The following is a 23,528-nucleotide window of genomic DNA, read 5'->3' as shown; positions in this document are numbered from 1 at the left end:
CTCTCTGTGTCTTAGATTCTTCATCCATAAAATGGGGCTATTGTTGCTGTGAGGATCAAATGAGTTCAGTCTTCTGACATACCTAGCACAGTCTCTAGCATATAATATGCAGTCTGTAAATGTTATCATTACTAGTTGACACATCTAAAGTGCCATGCAAATGCAAGTTGCTTCTACTTTTATATTTGGTATTATTGTTATTATTCTATGAAAAAGATAACTCCCAATATTATATGAATGAACTGGGTTCATGTAATTCATTTTGCAAGAGAGAAGAAAAGTATATTTTTTTACATCAAAATATATTAACCAAAACCTCATTCTTAAACTTTTGGGATGATTTTTCTCCTAATGAGATAATGGGTGCCTAATAGTAAGTACAAGTCTCCCTATGCTGTTTAGACTTATTAAGGTTATTTCCCTACTCATGCTTCATGCATCTGGGCCATCTGGACTATTAATAGTCCCAGAATATATCCTATGCTTTTCGATATCTCCATGTTATTCCACACATTCTTACTAGAGGGTTCTTGCTTCTGTTCTGGCAGGAATTTCACTGGCATCTGTGAGAAGACATATGTACTTCCACATGATAAATTAGATCCTTGAGTGATAGGATTATGGAAAATAACCTCTGTGTCCACTTTCCAAATTCCTTTACTCTTTTACTTAATTTCCACCTCATATCCCACCCCCACATTCCTACCTTTAGAGCCTTTGAGGGAAGAGACAAGAGCTATTACAAAAAGTAGGAGGTACTGTCTAAATATCCAGATCACCATGGTCCCTGCTGGGCTTCCATCTGGTAGAAGAAGAGAAACATCAACTCGCTTGAGAGGAAATGTCTTTGAGCCATCTTTGTGTCATACTTGCTGTCCCACTTTCCTTAAGAACTGGATGGCTCTCACCAATTTTTACATAATGACAGGTTAAAATGTGCTCCTGTAAGATTTTTCTCACTGCCCACCTCCCACCACCACATTTTTGTGTTCCCAGTTATAATCAGGGTTGCTAAGATGACTTAGTGTGCAATTCATAATGCAGCCTTCACACGACACAAATGCTCTTATAATTAGCACTGTAAAACAAAAGAAGCGATACACTTTTACACAAAGGAATTGGAAGCTTGTTACACAAAACAGTTTGGTTTTAGTTTTTCAACTTCTAAGTTTGGGATTTTCAAACACATACAAAGTAAACAGAATAATATAATGAGCCCTGGTATATCCATCTCCCAGCTTCAACAATTATTGACATTCTACCATTCCTGTTTCATCTATACTGCCACTCACTCCCAGTCGTCACCTGATTTTTTTCTTATGGTTCTATTTTTTGAAGTAAGTCTTTCTACATTGGAACACAAATATTTTTAACTGTATAACTTTGACAAATGATACACCCATGTGAAACACACCCTTTCAAGATATAGAACATTTCCATCACCCCAGAAATCCCCTTGTGTCGTTTCCTGTCAATTCTTCCTCTTCCCAGGGGTAATAACCGTAAAGTAGTTTTGCCTGTTCTAGAACGTCATACAAATTGCATACAGTGTGTACTCTTGTGTCTGGCTTTTTTTTTTTTCATTATAAGGTCTGAGGTTTATCTATATGGTTACATGTGTATGTAATTTCTTCTCATCGCTAAAAAGTATTCCATTGTATGATGTCATAAACAACCTCTAAGATGGCCCCTGGTTTAGTCCCCTTTCATATTGAATAGAGTTGGCCTGTATTATCAATAGGATATGGAAGAAATGATAGTATGTGACTTCTGAGGCTAGTTCATAAAAGACATCACAGCTTCTACCTTGCTTTCTTTTGGATCACTCATTTCTGGGGAAAGTCAGCCTTCCTGTCACAAAAACACTTAAGCAAGCAGTGGAGAAGCCCACATGGAGAGGAATTGAGAGCTCTTGTCAACAACCAGCACCATGTGAAGTAAATCCTCCAGTACTCTTCAAGCCTTCAGCCTGGCCAAAATTTTGGCTGCAACTTCATAGGGACTCCACCTAACTAAGATGCTCCTGAATTCCTGACCCACAGAAACCATGTTCTTGAGAGATGTTGGTCTGTAGTTTTCCTTTCTGGTTTGGTATTAGGGTAACGCTACCCTCATCGAGTAAGCTAGGAAGTGTTCCCTCTGCTTCTATTTTTTTTGTAACAGATTATAGAGAACTGGTATCTTTTGTTCCTTAAATGCTTGGTAAAGTTCACCAGTGAAACCGTCTGGGCCTGGTGCTTTCTATTTTGGAAGATTATTAATTATTGATTCAATTTCCTAAATAGATGACCTATTCAGATTATTTCTCCTTGTGTGAGTTTTAGTAGATTGTGTCTTACAAGGAATTGGTCCATTTCATCTAAGTTATCAAATTTGTGGAAATAAGAGTTGTTTATAATATTCCTCTATTATCCTTTTAGTGTCTATGAGATTGGTAGTGATGGTACCTCTTTCCTTTCTGTTATTAGTAAAAGTCTTTCCCCATGTCAAAAGCTAGAGGAGGCTGGAGTTGGGTATTTCCCCATCCCCAGGAGGGTTAGGCTTGGTGAAATCGCAGTCACTTAGGTTCTAGTAAAATAGTTTTCCTTGAGGGACAACCTTGGTAAGGAAAACTGAAAGCTCTGGGCATATTTTAAATGGTTACTTTTCTCCTCCCCCTGGAGGGATTTTCTCTGATCTTTACAGTGAGAATTTGGTATGGCTCTTGGAGGTAAAATTCAGGAAAGTATGGGGCTTCCCTAATCCGGGGCCCCCTAGGAGTTTTTAACTCTCAGGCAGTCTACACTGAGCTTCCAGCAGTTTGTTAATTACAGTTTAAAGTTTTTCAATTTATATTGGCTCCAGCTGCTGGCTTTTGCTCCTGGGCTGCTGCTCCCTGTTAGCTGTGATTCTCTGTATCCACCTGTCTGTCTCTCCAGTTTTGGGGGAAGTAGTTTGCCCTGTGACCTTGGTTCTTTGATAAATCAAAGAAGAGTTGTAGATTCTGTTAGTTCAGCTTTTTCCTTGTTGTCAGATGAGAAACTTGAATCCACCAATGTGGTTTTAACCCTTATGTTAACCATTTACAAACTGTGTGATAAGCCTAATTTTCTTTTTTAATTAATTAATTTATTTATGTATTTATTTTTGGCTGCGTTGGGTCTCTGTTGCTGCGTGCGGGCTTTCTCTAGTTGTGGCGAACAGGGGCTACTCTTCGTTGTGGTGCACGGGCTTCTCATTGCGGTGGCATCTCTTGTTGCGGAGCATGGGCTCTAGGCGCACAGGCTTCAGTAATTGTGGCACGTGGGCTCAGTAGTTGTGGCTTACGGGCTCTAGAGCACAGGCTCAGTTGCTCTGCGGCATGTGGGATCTTCCCGGACCAGGGCTCGAACCTGTGTCCCCTGAATTGGCAGGCAGATTCTCAACCACTACGCCACCAGGGAAGCCCAAGCCTAATTTTCTTATCTGTGAATAGTTACTTGGCAAAGTTGCAAAGAGATTTGGAGTTCATGTATGCAAAGCACTTGTAGAGGAATTTAATGACTGGTAGCTTTATTACTGATTGATGGTACACTTTTCTGAGGAACTGGGCACGTTCCAAATAGTAATCCAGTCTGAACTAAAGATTAACAAACTTTCGAAACAATTAAGCCTTTAGTCACTTCTGCTTTCACTTGAAAACTGAAACTCAGTTCAGTTTCCAGTATCTTCTAGTACTCACTTTACATTATTGTACAGTAAAAATTGTTTTTCTGAATGATGACTGAATTAAACTTTCATTTATTCCATATATCTAAATTACTTTCTTGATCCTCTTGTTTTATATCTGCAGCAGCAAATCACTTAATGCTAGAAAGTTCACTGTACTGAGAAATGGGAGAAATGAGACCAAATCCTAATTCTAGCACTAATTAGCTGAATGATTTTGGGCAAGTCACTTAAATGCTTGAGTGTCAATTTCTTTATCCAAACCACAACCTATTCGAAATGGACGATCAAAAACTCCTTTCAGGACTAAATTTCATTTATTAAATATTTATTCATGAGCTATTGGTTGTACAGATCTTCCTTGACTTATGATGGGGTTACATCCTGATGTACCCAATGAATACTGAAAATATCATAAGTTAAAATGCATTTAATACACCTAACCTACCAAACATCATAGCTTAGCCTGGCTTACCTTAAACGTGCTCAGAACACTGACATCAACCTACAGTTGGGCAAAATCATCTAACACAAAACCTGTTTTATAATAAAGTGTTGAATAGCTCATGTAATTTATTGAATACTGTACTGAAAGTGAAAAAACAGAATGGTTATCTGGGTACAGAACGGCTGTGTCGGTTGTCTACCCTCACAGTCGTGTAGCTGACTGGGAGCTTCAGCTCACTGCCACTGCCCAGCAACACGAAAGAGTATCCTACTTCATATCGCTAGCCTGGGAAAAGATCAAAATTCAAGGTTCGAAGTATGATTTCTACAGAATGTGTATCACTTTTGCACCATCGTAAAGTAGAAAAATTGTAAGTCGAACCATCGTAAATCAGGGACTGTCTGTATTGTACAGTATTAAGCATAAAGCATTGAGAAAATGAAGTAGGACAAAATAAACATAAAGCTTGTAGTCTAGCTAGGAGTTTAGGCATTAAGCCAATAATCCCACCAGTAAATACGTAATTACACATTGTGATAGGTGTTGTGAAGAAAACTATAATGTTGGTGAATGATTACAACAACGGGACCTAGAAGGACTTATTGTATTGGAAAGTCAAGAAATATTTTTCTGAGGAAATGATATTAGGCAATGGCCAGGTTAAAGAAAAGGCGCGGGGTGGGGGGGGCGCAGGGTGGGGAGTAGAGAGCATTCCTGAAACAAGAAACAGCCAGCAGAAAAGCCCTGAGGCAGAAAAGAGCTTGGCCTGTTAAAGGAGGACAAAGGTGTCTGGCCAGGCTGGAACATAGTGAACAGTGGGGAGAATGATTCAAGGAGGATGGGTCGAGCCCCCAGCAGACAGGGACTGGACCTCCATAGAGCCTTGCCTTGTCAGACTTTGGATTCTATCTCAATGCAATGGAAAATGACTGCAAAGTTTTTCCAAATTTCCGTGATTCTGAAATTTAGCCTTACTCTGTAGTCCTCTCTCTAAGATCTGTATTCTGCAGAGCAAAAGAATCTGAGGAAACTCATTTGCAATGACTAATACATGAGGAGATCAATCTACAAACACTGAATTTTCTTTGTTGTAGGAATTAAGGAGTTGGCTGCAGAGTGAAATCACCTGGGAAGTTTTGAAAACTCCTATTGCCTTGTTTCTCCTATGGAGAGATTTTATCTAACTAGCCTGGGGTACAGCAAGAGAGTTTCTAAAAGATTCTCTGTGATTCAAATGTGCAGCCAACACTGAGTACAATTGAAAGGGAAAGCTAGAAAGCTCAGAGTTTTAACAGTTCTTGTTCACCACATATGCATCTATTTTCAGAAGGAATTTTTAAAAACAACCCATATGCTTGCCAGGAACTGTTCTCAGTACTTCACAAAAGTAGACTCATGATTCTCACAATAAGCCCATAAGAATACTCATAATTTTCCCCACTGGATAAATAAGGAAATTGAAACATAGAGTGTGAATAATTTGCCCAAGACCACATCACTAGTAAACAGCAGAGCTGGTATTTGAGCTGAGGCAGTCTGGCTTCAAAGTACACATTCTTACCTGCTTTGTTGTAAGACCTCCGTGGAATAAGAGAGGTGACAACCTGCCTGCTTTCTACACCGCCAGTGTCAACTGAAAGAAAAACACACAACTTTAAAGTTGTAGGTTAAGTTTTATTCAGGGCCTCACTGAGGACTATAGACTGGGAAATAGTCTCTCAGTAGCTCTGAGGAATTACTCCAAAGAGGTAGGGGAGTATATATATATATATATATATATATATATATATATACACACATACATATACATATATATGTGTGTGTGTGTGTGTGTGTGTATATATATGTGTATGTGTATATATATATATATATATATATGTGAATTTTTTTGGCTGGGAAATATATGTGGTTACACATAATAAGATTACTGCTAATCACAAAGAACTCTCAAGTTCTAGAGAGAGGAAAGGAAACACATTCAAGAGAGAAAAAGACCTAATTTTGTAAATTAAAAAGCCTCCCAGAATTCCAGGGCAGGCTGAATTGATAGAAAAGACACATGCACAATCTGGTAAAATTCCTGAACTCTAAAGAACAAATATTATTTGCTACCATTTAGAAAGAACAAGCTGCTGAAAAAAAGAATCACCTTTGCATTGAACTTCTTATCTGTAACACTAGTAGCTTCAAGGCAGTAGATTAGCATCTTTACAGAGAGAAAAAGCAGGATTCTTTACCTAGCTATGATACAATTAATCTGTCAAGTGAAAGAACGATCTTTGAGAATGTGCAATAACAGAGAGTAGATGCCTCATCTAGAAAAATATTAAAGAAAAGACAACAAATTAATGTGCACAAATGCTTCAAAATAGTGAGAAACAGAATGAGCAATACACATTGCTATGTATATGCACAGTTACATGTAAATAGAAAAGGATAGATTGGGCATGTGTAAAGTAAATTTGTAATAGAAATAGAAAAACTTGAAAGGAAACTCTAAGAATCTAGAAGTCAAAATATGAAACTCTCAAAATCTAAGAGGGTTAGTGGAAGAAGAGAGGAATTAAAAACTTCTAAGACCTCATGGACAGAGGGAAGAGGGAGGAGAGTGAAATTATTTGAAAGACCTTAACATATTGGTAAAGAGAAGTAGAGGAGAAACAGAGAACCAATTTAGCTCCACTGCTAAGATGGAACCTCTGAGATCTCTACTGAATGACCCATTTATTCAGTGAGGTGTGTTCACTCTGTCTGATGGGCACTAGAATGATCCCAAGTCTTGTGTGAGCCCTAGGAATTTTCTTGCATCACAGCTCCTCTGTAAATATTCCCTCCTCAGCAGTTGTTCTTTGCCTCACCTCATGGAGTTTTACCTTTCACACACAAGACTGGAATTTAGTCTGAAAGAATCAAGGAGGGACATCTGTGAAAAACTTCTGGAGTTCTTTTTCTAGTACCTTTCTCTCCTATTCACTGTCTTACACATTTTAGCTGTCTTGGCATCCCTGAACTTTAATCTCTATCTTCTCATCTTAATGAGACTTTCCTGCACTGTGATGAAAATTGTCCTTAGGGAGAAAGCCAGGGCATTCCTAGTGGTCACCTACTTTGTTTCCCTTTGCTGAAAGATCACAGTCCTGTGCTGCCTGTTGCTGCCTGTTGTCCAGTTGTTTCATATTTCCCCCCTACTTTTCTTTTCATTTTTTTTTTTTTTTTTTTTTTGCGGTACGCGGGCCTCTCACTGTTGTGGCCTCTCCCGTTGCGGAGCACAGGTTCCAGACGCGCAGTCCTAGATATGTCTCCGGACATATCAGTCCTAGATGCATATGCACCTAACAACAGAGCTTCCAAATACATGAAACAAAAACTGACAGAACTGAAAGGAGAATTAGACAAATCCACAACTGGAGTTGGAGATTTCAACATAGAAGTAGTAGGCAGAAAATCAATAAAGATAGAGAAGATCAAAATAACCCTACCAATTCACTTGACCTAGTTGACATTTATTAAAAACTTGACCCAGCAATAGCAGAATACACATTCCTTTCAAATACACATAGAATGTTCACTGAGGACCAGATTCCTGGTCATGAAACAGATTTAAACAAATTTAAGGAATAAAATCGTACAAAGTATGTTCTCAAACCATAATAGTTAAGTTTATAAATCAATAGCAGAAAGATATATGGCAATTCCTCAAATATTTGGAAATTAAATGACATTTAAAAATAACTATCCATTTTCTATTGCTGCTATAACAAATTATCACAATTTTATTGGCTTAAAACAAAACAAATTCATTATCTTACAGTTCTATAGGTTAAGACATCCAACATGGGTCTCACTGGGCTAAAATAAAGGTGTTGAAAGGGCTATTTCCCTTCTAGAGGATCTAGGGAAGAGTGTGTTTCTTTGCTTTTCCTGGCTTCCAGAGGCCACCTGCATTCCCTAGTTCATGATTCCCTTCCTACATCTTCAAAGTTGGTAAAGGTGGATCACATCACCCTGACCTTGTTTTTTTCATCACATCCTTTCTGTTTCCTGCTTGCACTTTTAAGGATCGTTGTGGTTACATTGGGCCCCCCTGGATAATCCAGGATAATCTCACTATTTTGAGGTCAGATGATTAGCAACCTTAATTCCATCTGCCAACTTGATTCCCCTTTGTCATGTAACCTAACATATTCACAGGTTCCAGGAATTAGGATATAGACATTTTGGGGTTGAAGAGAGGGAGAAGAGGGACATAATTGTGCCTGCCACAATTACCCATGGGTCAAAGAAGAAATCCCAAGGGAAACGATAAAATACATATAGATATATAGTTTTTAACAGAATGAAAATGAAAATATTCAGTGTTAAAATTTATGGATGCAGCTATTATAAACACTTAAATAGAAAAGAATAAAAATCTCAAACCAGTAATCTAAGCTTCTACCATAGGAAGCTGGAGAAAAATACAGCACATTAAAGCCAAGCCCGCAAAAGGCAGGAAATAACAAAGATAAGAACTCAGTGAAGTTAAGAACTGAAAAATAATTGAGAAAATCAATGAAATCAAGGCTGATTCTTAGAAAAATAAATAAATAAAATTGATCAATTTCTTGCCAGACTGACCAAGAAAAATACACAGAGAATATATAATAACCAATATCAGGAATAAAAGAGGGGAAATCACTATTTATGCACAGAGACTAAAAGGATAATGAGATCCTATGAACAATTTAAATTAAGACCAGAAGTAGACTGAGGAAAGTTTGTAATAGTGATAAAAGGGGGTGGGAGGAAGCTGAAGCCAGAAAAGTAAAAGAACTGACAGGTAGCCCAAGAATGAAGTTGATGACTATGATTCTGTATTGATACACATAATCTAGGTGGCTCAGAATAATTTTCCAGAAGTTTACTTGAAGGTTAGTGTTCTGTGATGATGCAGTAGACATATAAGGATATAAGAGAATCAAGAATGCTGGTAAGAGAGAGTTTAGATGCTCAGTAAGGAGTCCAAACATAGTGATGGAGGAGAGTGGGAATATGAGGGAGCTAGAAGTAGGGGGGATAGAGAGACCAAGAGAAAGCTGATACATGGACTGGGAAATGGGGGTGAATTTTCTGCATTACAACTCCTCTGTAAATGTTCCTTCCTCAGCAGTTGTTCTTTGCCCTGCCTCATGGAATTCCACCCTTCACACACAAGACTGGAATTTCATCAAAAAGATTCAAGAGAGAGACATCTATGCGAATGGAGGTTGGGAGTTGGTGACAGATGGAGGTTCAAGGAATTGGAGGTTTGTACAAAGGCAAAAAAACCTTACTGAAAATGAAGGCCTAAGAGAGCTGGTATTTGGGAGGTTTGGTCAATTTTTTTGTATCTCCCATGTTCCAGGCATTATTCTGGACACAGGATATAATGGAGAGCAAGGCAGACAGATCTTTACTACCATAGAGCTTACAGCTTTAGTACTGATAAATAAATAGGTAATTGTAATACTCAATGATACATGCTATGAAGTATTTAGAAAGTGGTATAGAGGAACGGTAAAATTTTAAATGAGACCGTACAAGGCAGGAATGAATAGCCAAGAGAAGAAAACACTCAAGCAAATGGTACTGAGTGCTATAAGCCTCAGTATTTATGTGTACTACTCACGAATTTCCCATTAGACCATCCACAGCTATCAAAAAGCTCTCCATTCTCAACATCACAAATCTCCCATTAGAACTCTCAGCCAAATGATTCACCAGGGCAAAACAATTTTTCTAAGAGGCTTTTCCGTCTTTACACTGATTTCTCAAGAAGATGGAAAAGGACAGTCATTCAGACCTAGTTTAAGTGGACAGATCTCTTCAGAATTTCCAGTTCCATTTAACTACTGATATCTAGTTTTAAAAAGTGAGACTGACTCAGACTGCTTGCTACCTTTCTGAACAGAACTTTTTAGTAGGGTACTTTGGTACACACTGCTGGTACACAATTCTATTGCCAAGCATGTCAAACGTACACTTCCATCTGATACAACCTCATGCTCTGGTTATTTCAAAATACACGTACAATTTATAAATAGTAATATAAAATGCACATTACATTTAAACTCTTTGGCTTCTTTGTTTGCCTTCCCTTTTTAACTCTTGAGGTTGTATATTTTTAGTATAAATTGGTAAGTTCTGAGAATCTGCAGGTTTGACTTAAATTCCTTCTTGGACAAGAATATGTAAAGTTTCTTGAGACACTTTTTTTTTATATATACAGTAAGATACATGTCTAATAAAGATTAGGTACAGGGTATTAAAAGACATCTAACAAGTCTTGGGCTGGGAATAGGAGGGAAAGCTCCAGGTTGGTTTCTTTTCTTTTTTTTTTTAAAACATCTTTATTGGAGTATAATTGTTTTACAATGGTGTGTTAGTTTCTGCTTTATAACAAAGTGAATCAGCTATACATATACATATATCCCTATATCTCTTCCCTCTTGAATCTCCCTCCTACCCTGCCTATCCCACCCCTCTAGATGGTCACAAAGCACCGAGCTGATCTCCTTGGGCTATGCAGCTGCTTCCCACTAGCTATCTATTTTACATTTGGTAGTGTATATATGTCCATGCCACTCTCTCACTTCGTCCCAGCTTACCCTTCCCCCTCCCAGTATCCTCAAGTCCATTCTCTACATCTGCGTATTTGTTCCTGTCTTGAGACACTTTTAGTTAACATTGACGCCTTAAGGTTAAATGGCTTCCCTCCCTAGCCTATATGTCCCTTGGAATATTCTTGTTTTCTACAACTCAGAAGAGAATCTACTTCTAAGTCATAGTCTTGAATGTACTCTGGCCAACCTGGTAAATTTCATCGAGCTGCTTGTGCCCCTTTGTGGCCAGTGCTTACAATTACAGCTCGGTTTTGTTTGCCAGGGAGAAGCATTTGAATTGCTGCTTCACATGCATGAACAGTGGCCTCTAAAAGCTAGAAAGAACCGCAGGGAGATGAGATCAGAACCAACCGGAAGCTAGGGGCACATAGCTGCACAGGAGAGAGTAGGTGAGCAAGGACCAGATTTTGATCGAAAGGAGAAGGAATTGTGGATGCTGGGATGGCCACTACACCTCGTAATTACTTCTGTGTTGCCTCCCACACTAGAATGTGAGCTCCGCGAAGGCAGAAATATCTTGCCTGGCATTCAACAAAGGTTGCTGAACAGCTGAGAAAATAAAGGAACAAATGGGTTTAGTTCACAGAAGTTTCACAGTAGATGATAGCTATTTTTCTTTCTATTGTTAATTATTCTTATTAGATGCTTAAGATGGAAAATGCTTTGATTTTATTTAACAAAGCCCCCTATGTCCAAGAGCATTTCTCAAACCTCAGTATTTTACAGGCTTAGCTTTATTTATTCACTTATTTTTAATTAATAAATATGAATCGAGCACTACATTCCAGGATCTGGAGATACAAAAATGTGACAGACAGAGTTCTAGCCCCCAGTGGAAAGTACATCAGACTATTATATTGAAAATCCCTGTTTTGCTGCCAAGCACCAAATTTCAGCTCCCTTTGCTCTGGCAGCTGCAGGAATAATATCTTTAGTTTTGTTTCCTCTATTTCCTTTATCTCTATTATTGTATCCCTGTTTTTTCCTCCTCTTTATCTCCTAATACTCAATATATTCTTTTTCAAATGATTGCGTATTATAGTATATTAAACCCAAACTTTTTTTTTAAGTTTTTTAAAATAAATTTAATTTATTTATTTTTGGCTGCGTTGGGTCTTCGTTGCTACTCACGGGCTTTCTCTAGTTGCGGCAAGCAGGGATTACTCTTCGTTGCAGTGCATGGGGTTCTCATTGCGGTGGCCTCTCTTGTTGTAGAGCACGGGCTCTAGGTGCACAGGCTTCAGTAGTTGTGGCACGTGGGCTCAGTAGATGTGGCTCATGGGCTCTAGAGCACAGGCTCAGTAGATGTGGCTCACGGGCTCTAGAGCGCAGGCCCAGTAGTTGTGGCGCACAGGCTCAGCTGCTCCGCGGCATGTGGGATCCTCCCGGACCAGGGCTTGAACCCATGTCTCCTGCACTGGCAGGCATATTCCCAACTACTGCGCCACCAGTGAAGCCCAAACCCAAACTTTTTGTATCTGTAGAAAAGCTATACAGAAACAGTGCATCTATATTAGAATTTTCTATTGATATAAGTAGTTATAGCGGTATTTTTGAATTCCTTTTTTGTCCCTAAGGAGAAACCTAATTAGAATAAAAATGTATTCCCTGTAACAGTTGCTAACGGAAGGAATGTTCATGGAGGATTATAAATGCCTTGGGGATACAAGATGATTCTACATGAAGAAATGCAGCTGAGAAAACACTTAAATGATTGTTTAAAAGATATATATAGATAATAGTGGCAAAGTTGGAAATAGTTTCCTGAGCTCTTGAGTTTCTCATTCTTTTACTACTTGTTCAGCCATGCTTTCTGTTGGCCTCAATAATATAATACACCTAGGGGATTTATAATTATGATGGGCTGCAAAAGTATACATACTTTATTAGGCTAAAGCAGGGTTTCTCAACCTTGGCATTTTGATATTTGGGGCAGGATAATTCTTCATTGGGGCAGGGAGGGGAGTTGTCCTGTGCGTTATTATAGAATGTTTAGCCTCATTTCTAGCCTCTTCGCACTAAATGCCAGTAGCTAAAATGTCACCAGATGTTGCCAAATGTCCCCTGGAGAGCATAATTACCTGTGGTTGAGAACCACTGAACTAAATCAACTATTTTCAGTTAGTTCCTAAGCATTACAAGTTTAATTCAACCCCTACCTATTAAAACTGTTAAACCAACATCTCTAATTACTACATTGTAGCTAAACCCGTAGGCACTCACAGGTCTTTATTTAACTTGATTTCTCCAAAGTATTTCATGATTCCTTCTTTTTTAAGACCTTCTCTTCTCCTTAAAGTTGACTTCTCCTAGTTTTCCCTTTACTTCTTTGGGTAGCCCTTGCAGTTCCTCTTTCTTTGCCCATCCCTTAAAAGTCAGTACTTTCAGGGTTCTGAAAGTACTGGCCCCAGGGTTCTGGGGCCGCTTACTTTTATACACTTTCTCTGTGTGATCTCATCCACTCCTGTGGAGTCCACGTCCCTGTCTATATTGATGACTCTCTCATACTTGCCTCAAGCCAATATCTCTCTCCTATGCTGTCAGCCCATATAGCCAGGTATAAATACTAGATATTTCTATTTGGGAATTTCTCAGGGCTTCAAAATAAAAATGCCCCAAGCCAAAAGAACAGAACCAATTTTTTTTTCTTCTACTGTGTTTCTTATTTCAGTGAAAGGCATCACCATTTACCAGTTGCCTAAGCCAGAAATGCAGGCCTCCAATTCCTCTTTGTCTCTCTTGCTTTGCTTAACCATGTCCCCTAAATCAGTGCTTTACAAACTTTAGTGTGAATAAGAATCACAAGGAGGATTTGTTAAAACTCAGATTCCTGGATCCTGCCCCATTCTGATTTAAGGGGGAGGGTGAGAGTGGGGACTGAAAATCTGCATTTCTAACAAGCTTCCAGCTGATGCTGGTGGTCTGCAGACCACACTTTTTTTTTTTTTTTTTTTTGCGGTATGCGGGCCTCTCACTATTGTGGCCTCTCCCGTTGCGGAGCACAGGTTCCGGACGCGCAGGCTCAGCGGCCATGGCTCACGCGCCCAGCCGCTTCGCGGCATGTGGGATCCTCCCGGACCAGAGCACGAACCTGTGTCCCCTGCATTGGCAGGCAGACCCTCAACCACTGTGCCACCAGGGAAGCCCTACAGACCATACTTTGTGTGACACCGTCCTAATGGACTTCTCACTGTTTTTATGATAAAGCCCCAAATTTTTAGCATGACTTTCAAGGTTCTGCATGATTTCATTTACTTCCTTACATTCATTTCTCACCATGCTCACCTCATTCCTGGTGCTTGTTTAATGGCATGCTGTGTCCTGAAATCTGAATGTTTATCTCTTTGCTTGGCTGATTCCTACTCTTCCTCCAATGTTCAGATCATTTATTTATTCTATAGAAGGTACATGACCTTTGTCCACAAACAAGAAATTTAATTTTTCTAAAACTGAACCTATTTGACTTCTACTAGATAATAGAAACTAAATCTCAGTGTGGGTAATCTTAGTCAGTTCAGAGTGTCCTTCACATCTTGCCCAGGTCGTATCAGTATTTGACCTACTGTTACTGAATCGGTTGACTGTACCCACGCCGGGGTCCTAGCCCGGGCTGAGACCCATTGTCTCGGCTTCTTTTTCTGCTCAGATTTGTACAGCCAATAAAGAAATTGATGCTGAGACTGGAACAGCGCAAGCTTTATTCAATAGCCAAAGAATGGAGAAGCAGGAACTTCGTTCGCAAATTAACTTCTCAACCCGATTTGGGCGGAGACACCATATATATAGGAGGTTTGAGGTAAAAGGGAGGGAATTGGAAAGAGAGGGAGAATTATTCATAACTTATCGAAGAACAGGGGTGTGATTTGGACCCGAAACTGATGCAGTGCTCCTTTTCAGTCCTTGTATGGGCTTTTCCGGTTGCTGTCATGACAATTGTCAACTGTCATGGTGCTGGTGGGTGTGTCATTTAGCATGCTAATGTATTACAGTGAGCGTATAATGAGGCTCAAGGTCTACTGGAAGTCAAATCTTCTGATATCTTGGGCCTACTTGGTTCTAACCAGTTATTGTTTTACTCTTCGCAACTTCCTCCTGAAATTTAGATAAGAGTAATTGGTTTCCATTCAAGGGAGGGGCAGGGGGACGATTCTGGGGCAACAGACTTGGTAACACTATGAAATTTGGAGATGCTGGGCATCGGGGTCTCAGTTATCATCATCCAAACGTGCTGGCATCTGTCACCTATTGCATTCTCATAGCCACTTGACCCTCAAGTACTGCTGTGTCCTCCTTGTCTTAGCCACAAAATCTCTTCAAGTAGGGTGACCAAGAATTCTGGTTTGTCCAGGAATGAGGGGTTTCCCAGGATGTGGGACTCTCAGTGCTCAAATCAGGACAGTCTTAGGCAAACTGGGATGATAGATCACCCTGTCTCCAAGTCTAACTCTATAAGTTTTCCTCTGTAGCTTGTAGAAACATTTGAAGACTCTCTTATTACTGGCATTGAGGAAGCTCTGTAAGTTTATTTCCGGTTTTCTCTCTAGACACGTGATGCAGCCACCGCTACTCTATAGCTCCATGTCTATCTTAGATACAGGTGAACTTTACAAAGCTTGTTACCTTCTCGGGCTTTGTTGAGGAAAAGAGAAATTTGTTTCCTTCGGTCATGTATTCCCCAAAACTATCTGGGATGCTATCATTATGAATATATTGGGCTGCAAATAACAGATAATCATACTACAGTGGATTATATAAATTAGGTATTTGTGGATTAGGATGTCCATTCAAGACTATTTCTAACTTACTGCTCTGCCATCTTTAGTACATGATTTTGATCCTCAGAGTTGTAATATAACTCATAACTCAAAGACTATTAATTCGAGTGTTTTTCTTCTTATCTCTGTAGTAGAGGAAGACAAGGCAGAAGGGGTTGGAATGTTGGAGAAACATCAGTATCTGCCGCAGGAATACTCACCAATGTCTAACTCCCTTGCTTTTCCTCTAATTCTCCTTGACTAATACTTATTAATCAAGCAGTGACTCTGATTGCTTATACATTCTATTTTTAAAAAAACAAAACAGGGCTTCCCTGGTGGCGCAGTGGTTGAGAGTCCACCTGCCGATGCAGGGGACACGGGTTCGTGCCCTGGTCCGGGAGGATCCCACATGCCGCAGAGAGGCTGGGCCCGTGAGCCATGGCTGCTGAGCCTGCGCGTTCGGAGCCTGTGCTCTGCAACGGGAGAAGCCCAACAGTGAGAGGCCCGCATACCGCAAAAAAAACCACCAAAAAACAAAAATAAAAACCCAACAACTTTAAATACCAGTAGCTTGGGCTTCTAAAAATCAAAATGTAAAAATTAAAATCTTTGTTGTACTGTGTTCTGCTGTCCCTATCTTTCCTTGGTACATAGGAAGCCTCATAGCTTATGGAAATACTAGGGGGAAATTCCCATAGGTTAAAATATCAAGATATTATCCTACCTCAATCCATGCAACAAATGTTTATTGAGTGACCATTATATGCTGGGCACAGTGCTAGGCCCTGGAGACTCAATGGTATGCCAGTCATCAAGGTATCTGTTCTCATGGAGCTTGTAAACATGGGAACAAATAAATGTTAGTAGTATGACAAAAATATTGAAACTGAGCAGGACCTGTGGGGCCCTCCTGGGTACAAATCCTTTCCGTGTCCCCTGTTTCTTGTTTGCAGGAAAAAGGCTTCAGTCTCCTACACCTTCCTTGAGTTCCAAAGAGCATATTCAAACAGTTACTCATCAGGGAAGTGAGGGAATGCAGAAGCAAGGGAGGAGCAGTCAAGAAAAAATAGCGCAGGATGGGGCAAGGTCCTGGTTCTTCCTCAAGGGATATATATAACAATATCTTTGAGTTCTTCTGCAGGAACTAAGAACCCCATCCAGGTGGAGGATGGCAACTTTAGGCTGAGGAAAATATTCCTAGAGCACCACCCTGTTACCTCACCACCAACCGAGCAGAAGAAACTCACACACCCTGCAGCCCTCACCCCAAATTTTGCCTATAAAAACTTCCCTGAAATTGGAGAGTTTGGGGTTTTTTGAGCATGAGCCACCCATTCTCCTTGCTTGGCCCTGCAATACACCTTTCTCTGCTCCAAATAAGAGCCGAGAGGCAGGTAGGGACTAAGCCTATAAGACGATCAGAATGGAAGCATGTAAGACAGGAGCATAATGATAGGAAGAGAAGATTGGATGAGATGAAGGTGGAAAGTCAGGCAACATCCTCATTAGGTAGGGACTTTATAGGTCATGGTAAGGAATTTGAGTTTGTTTGTTTATTTTTAAATTTACTCTGGCAGCTGTTTGAAGAATAGATTGCAGTGGGTAATAGGGCAGAAGTAGAGGCAGGGAGGCATGTTAGAAGCCTGTTGTAGTAGCCTAAGAAAAAGTTGATTGTGGGTTGGACTAGGGTGGTGGAGATGGAGAACTGATGGATTCAAGATCTGTTTTAGAGGTACAGTTGACTAGATATGGTAGGGGATTGGATGTGAAGAGTAAGAGAAAACAAAAAGATATCAGCTAGGTTTTAGCTCTAGCAAATAGATGTATAATAGAACTCTTTACCAAGACAGGAAAAACCAGGGGAGGAATAACTTTTGGAGAGAAATTGAGGGATCCGTTTTAAACTATCGTGTTTGATATGTCTATTTGACATTTGAGTGATGATGTTAAATAGGAGTTGCCTATACGTATCTGGTGCACAGGGGAGTGATCAGGAGTGAAAGATGTACATTTAGGAGTAATGAATATGTAACAGGTATTTCACACCAAAGGACTGGGTGTGATCACTTAGAGGGAGAGCTTTATTGGAGACAACTGAGTCTGGAAGCCCACTAGCATTTAGAGGTTGGGAACAGGTGGAGAAGCAAGCAAAGAGATGGAAAAGAAGCAGCCAGTAAAGTAGGGGAAAACTGGAAGACTGTGATGACCCAGAAGCAAAGGGAGGCACACATGCTACAAAAGAGAGAGTGGTCAGCTGAGTCAAATCTGCCCAAATACTGAGAAAATTGAAGATAAAGGAATGTGTCCATTTGATCTGATTTATCTTGTGGAACAGCTGGGTTGGTTGCTATTCCTATGTGGTTCCATAGCTCCTTGTACCTGTCCTATAGACCATTTACCATACTTTATTGTAACTGTTTTAATTATTTGTGGTGCCCATTAGACTATAAATTCCATAAGGGCAGAAGTCATGTCTGACAGGATTACATTTGTAGTACAGTATCTGACACATAGTAAATGCTAAATAAATACTTGTTCAATGATGAATGAATGAACAAAGAATGAATGAAACAAGGATGTACAAAAGGCCATCGACAGTCACCCTCCCTCCCAAATGAACAAATAAACATTCCCTGACTCTTCAATACTGGATAGTTCATCAAAATTCAACAATTGAGAGCCCCAGGTAGTCACACTAGAGACCATGAGGTTAGTCTTAATCCACAATATAGTATAAGAACAGGGAGAGAAAGAAGGGGCCATTAAAAAAACTAGGACTTACAGACTTTAAAAGTAGTCCATAAACCCAATCTGATAACCACCACAAAACTGGTGGGATGATTCTTCCCCTTTTACAGAAGCTGTTAGAGCTACAATTACCTTTCTGTGGCAACTTTTCCCATATGATACTGTGCTACACATTCATGGTTAAGTAGATTTCACCTGTATAATTATGCTTGGGGTTTGGGGGGTTTTTTGGGTGGGTGGGAGAGGGAGGCAGGAAGACGATTGTTTTTGGTGAAAAGGAGCTGTATGCTTTGGAATTTGCACCCTACCATGCCTCAGCCCTCACCAATCAGGAATCTATTTTGAGATATCTACTGACTGAGGGGTCCTCACATTTTTGTAGCTCCCATCTATGAAGGCACTAGAGTTCCAGTTTTTTGTGGCATCTTCTATCAAGTTTATACAGACCAATCACAGTTGACTCCAAAACTGATCTAAGTTCTTATGAGCACACAAGCTATCCCAGAATTAGCCTGAATTTCTTTCAATGCTTAGACTAATATAAGCCACTTGTGTAGCTCCAGTATACTTATGTATTAGTTTCCTATGGCTTCTGTAACAAATTATCACAAACTTAGTGGTGTAAAACAACATATATTTAGTCTCTTCCAGTTCTGGAGTTCAGGAGTCCAAAATCAGTTTCACTAGGTTGAAATGAATGTGTTGGCAGGGCTGTACTCCCTCCAGAGACTCTGGGGGGAAATCTGTTCATCTCTTTTAGCTTCTGGTGGATGTCAGCTTTCCTTGGCTTGTGGCTGCATCACTCTAATCTCTGTCTCCATGGTCACATTGCCTTCTCTTTTGTGTGTGTAGCATCTCCTTCTGCTTTCCTCTTATAAGGATATTTGTGATTGCCTTTTGGCCCACCCAGATAATCCAAAAAAATTTCTCCATCTCAAGATCCTAAATTTAATCACATCTGAAAAGACCCATTTTCCAAATAAGGCAACATTTACAGGCACAAGGTATTCAAACCTGATGTCTTTGAGGGGCCATTACCAACCTGCCACAACTTACATCTATATTTACCCACTCTGTGCTCAAAATTATGCCAAACTGACTTATTATATTCTGTGAACATTTGGCACACATTCCTTAAATCCCAGTGTAAGCTAAACCTGGAAAATTATTTTAACTTTAAACTTATTTTATTTTACAATAAAAAAATTAGCATTGTTTTTCAGTGATAAATACAAAGTACTGCATGTAGATTCTAAGATGATCAAGTTATTAAATGATCTGGGATCCATATCATTTGAACAGTGGTTGAGAGCATTGGCTATATTGAAAAGAGAAGGGAAGAAAAAAGAAGGCTTAAAGGAAGATCAGACAGCTTTCTTCATATGTATAAAGATGTTTCACAAAGAACAGAGATTAGATACATGTTGTGTAGGTTGAATGAGGAACAATTAATTGCAGGCAGAGAGAGGCAAATTTCAATCCAATATTAAGAATTCAGAATGGATAATGGAAAGGGCCCCATTCAAAGTGAAGTTTCTTCCTTATTCTGGAAGAATTCATGAATATGCAAAGACCCTGAGAGGAGGAATGCAGAGAGAAGTAGAGGATATATATTTTTTAAAACATAAGCTCTCTTTAATGGCTGATTCTAAATAAATTGAAGTGGTATTATCCTTCTCCAATCCATTTTTCAAATTACAGCCAGAGTGATCTTTTAAAAGTCGACTCTGATTATATCAGCACCTTTAATTAAAACCCTTCGTTTGCTGAAAGGTCCTTTCAGTATTGATTCCTGGTTTCCATGCCAGTCTCATCTGAAGCTCTCCGTGTTCTTCTCGCACTTGTTTCTCATCTTTTGATGCTCCTTCCTACCTCAAGGCTGTAGGACATGCTATTCTCTCTGCTGGCAAAGCTCTCCTTCCTTCTTGCCTAGGTTACTCCTACCCAAATGTAGCATTGGGGATATCAAAGGTAGCATACCAGGAGCTTTCCCTAGTATGCTAAACCAATTGGGTCCCCATATACATCTGCAAAATACCCTGAACTGCTTTATCAAGATGAAAGCATTCTATCATATAATGACCGTGTCTGTCTTTCCTGATAAAGAGTAAGTTCTTGATGACGACGACATTGTATCTTTTTTTTTTTTTTCCTGTTGCGGAGCACAGGCTCTGGACGCGCAGGCTCAGCGGCCATGGCTCATGGGCCCAGCCGCTTCGCGGCATGTGGGATCTTCCCGGACCGGGGCACGAACCCGTGTTCCCTGCATCGGCAGGCGGACTCTCAGCTACTGCCCCACCAGGGAAACCCTGTATCTTTTTTTTAAACCTCTTTATTGGAGTATAATTGCTTTACAATGTTGTGTTAGTTTCTGCTGTATAACAAAGTGAATCAGCTATATGTATACATATATCCCCATATCCCCTCCCTCTTGCGTCTCCCTCCCACCCTCCCTATCCCACCGCTCTAGGTGGTCACAAAGCACTGAGCTGATCTCCCTGTGCTATGCGGCTGCTTCCCACTAGCTATCAATTTTACATTTGGTAGTGTATATATGTCAATGCCACTCTCTCATTTAGTCCCAGCTTACCCTTCCCCCTCCCATGTCCTCAAGTCCATTCTCTATGTCTGCGTCTTTATTCCTGTCCTGCCCCTGGGTTCTTCATAACTTTTTTTTTTTAGATTCCATATATATGTGTTATCATACGGTATTTGTTTTTCTCTTTCTGACTTACTTCACTCTGTATGACAGACTCTAGGTCCATCCACCTCACTACAAATAACTCAATTTCGTTTCTTTTTATGGCTGAGTAATATTCGATTGTATATAGGTGCCACATCTTCTTCATCCATTCATCTGTCAATGGACACTTAGGTTGCGTCCATGTCCTGGCTGTTGTAAATAGTGCTGCAGTGAAAGACATTGTATCTTGTTCAGCACAGTGCCTGGCATATGGTGGGCACCTTCAAATATTTGTTGAATGAATGAATGGACTATCTGGTTTGACGTGGGAAAGGAGTCTCATGAGAAAGAATATGTTTACCTAACTGACGTCACATTTCTAGTTGCAAACTTTTAGAAACACTAGTATGGTTTCTTGGAAGAGTGTATTTCATGAAAGAAAGGGGAGGCAGATAAGGAAATATAAGTGATGATCAAACAAGCCAGGTTTGTCAAGGTGGAGTCAATAGAAAAGGTCAGAAGTTTAATGGTGGGGGAGCGGGAAGCTTCATGGAAGACAGAAAAACTAGGAAACCAAGGCATAATGGCTTAAGATGTATTGTTTACTCATTCATTCCCAAATATTTATAGAATGCCTCTTATGTGCCTGGCTTGGAGTCAGAAAGTCAAAGCACGTCTCACCTAGTTCTTGTCCTTAACAAATCTACAGCCTAAAAAGGAAAGACAAATATTCAGCAAAGTAATTTCCACGAAGCGTGGTAAGCGCCGCTAGACAAGGTATACCAGTGTTATGAAATACCTAACTTGGGTGGGGAGAGTGATGGAAGGACAGAGGGAGAAGGATGGGTGGTCAGGGAAGCCTTTCCTGTTTAAGCTGAGACCTGAAAGATGAGGAGTCCAGGTGGTCTGGGGAACTGAAAGAAGTTCAATAGCTAGGATTTGGGATCCCCCAGAGAAACACTGTCAAGGCACTGAAGGACACCTTGATAGATTCGGTTTACGGGGACCCCGGATGGGAGAGGTGGACAGCCCCTGGGCAAGAACGAGAACATTCTGCACTTCAATATTCCACCTGAGCTGGGCTTGCCTCTCATTATTCATTCCTTATTCCCGCAGGTTCCCACCAACTGCAGAGTGGTAGTGGCCCGCAGACGGCCTAGCTCTGCGGGAGACGGCCCAGACGTGGTCCCCTCGCGTCCAGCTCGCCCCCGGGAAGAGGCTCAGAAGCCCCGCCTACGTCCAGGCATGTTCTCCTGGGCCGAGTCCCAGGGGCCGCGGCGGTCATGTGACCCGAAAGTGTGACGTAGGAGGAAGGAGACGCCATTAGAGGGAGGCGGAGAGGGAGTGCTGTTCGCCTTTCCTCGGGTGCCTGACGTCGTGGCTGGGGCCCTTCATTCTCGGACTTTCCCTCGGCCTTTCCAGGCCTCGCCCGGAGGCGGGAGTGGAGACGGCGCCCGGGGCTGGCAGCTCCGGTGCGGAGGGGCTGCGCCGGCCGCGGCTGTGAAGGCGCTGCGGCGGCTGTGGAGAGCTCGGCGCGGCTCTAGGGCTCCGGCGGCGGGGACGCGACGGGATGGCTGCGGCCGGCGGCGGCGGGGCGGCGGCCGGGCGAGCCTACTCGTTCAAGGTGGTGCTGCTGGGGGAAGGCTGCGTGGGAAAGACGTCGCTGGTGCTGCGCTACTGCGAAAACAAGTTCAACGACAAGCACATCACCACTCTGCAGGTGCGGGCCCCGGGGAGCGGGAGGTGGCGCCTCGGGGCCCCTACTCCTCTGGGGCTCTGAGGACTTTGCTGCCACACCGTCGTCTGGGTGTGGGCTCTCACATCTCAGGCCTATCACCTCCGCGTTCGGATTGCCTTTCCGAATTCGCCCTGGGAACACGCGTGGTCGGGGCAGCCTGGACACGTAAGGACAGGCTGTTGGGAGGGGAGTGGAAGGGCCCTGAAAAGTCCCCAGTGTGGCAGCGCGTGTCGTGGAATCCCCATCGGTGCGCTAGTGTTTCCCCTTTGATTTGCTTCCGCTTGGGCCCTAGGTGCCTTCACCCTACAGTCAGTCAACCGAGTGTCAGCCCTTTTTCTTTCTTTCGGAATTAGGAATTTAGCTGCGGATTTGATTTTGCTAACTAGGTGATTTGTAACTTCAGCGCTTACTGATGACTAAGTGTTTGTGCAAGTTCCATTTTGTCCTGTCTTCGAGTAACGTGCTCATTGGCAAGACATTCCTCTCCGGAGGGTTTTTGAAATGACCGCTTGCCCGTGTGGGTTACGCAGTTCCATTGCTGACTTGTGGGTCACATATTCGGCGATGTGGGTCGACCCATATTCACATGGAAACGTCATGTGAATACTGGCCAACAGTTGGTCCTCAAACTAACAGCTTAGCTGCTGCTGCTATTTATTTTCTTTGCTTGTAATGTAGGGCCGGCTTTCACCTGCAGGTACGTGATTGTTAGTCAGAAAAGTGTTCAAATGTAATAATTAATTGGGCGTGAAGTCAGGCCTTTGAGGTCGTTGGAGTCTCCCCCTCTTCCAAAGAAATCAGTTTTCACGTATTAGAAGAAATATAC

At 41.2% G+C, this 23,528-nt stretch overlaps 2 protein-coding genes across 7 annotated transcripts in view; both read left to right on the top strand.

The window, feature by feature from the left end:
* TMEM19 (transmembrane protein 19) overlaps positions 1 to 22,266 on the top strand; it is a 45,517-nt gene extending 23,251 nt beyond the window's left edge. For 2 of the 6 annotated variants that reach the window (XM_019952600.3, XM_019952596.3), the window contains one exon: positions 22,081 to 22,266. In XM_019952600.3, the coding sequence (XP_019808159.1) occupies positions 22,081 to 22,266 (186 nt within the window). Of the gene's footprint in view, positions 1 to 9,281; positions 9,421 to 15,682; positions 16,125 to 22,080 lie in introns of those variants that run through there. The other 4 variants (XM_019952598.3, XM_073788396.1, XM_019952597.3 and 1 more) reach the window with 4 other exon arrangements.
* A 54-nt stretch (positions 22,267 to 22,320) lies between these two features.
* RAB21 (RAB21, member RAS oncogene family) overlaps positions 22,321 to 23,528 on the top strand; it is a 30,328-nt gene continuing 29,120 nt past the window's right edge. Inside the window, exon 1 of the mRNA XM_019952603.3 lies at positions 22,321 to 22,684. Coding sequence (XP_019808162.1) covers positions 22,535 to 22,684 — 150 coding nt within the window. The 5' untranslated portion in view covers positions 22,321 to 22,534. The remainder of the gene's footprint in view (positions 22,685 to 23,528) is intronic.

The sequence above is a fragment of the Tursiops truncatus genome, chromosome 11, assembly GCF_011762595.2.
Source record: "Tursiops truncatus isolate mTurTru1 chromosome 11, mTurTru1.mat.Y, whole genome shotgun sequence".
NCBI lineage: Eukaryota > Metazoa > Chordata > Mammalia > Artiodactyla > Delphinidae > Tursiops > Tursiops truncatus.
Note: the sequence above shows the minus strand (reverse complement) of the source record. Positions and strands in the feature narration are given on the sequence as shown.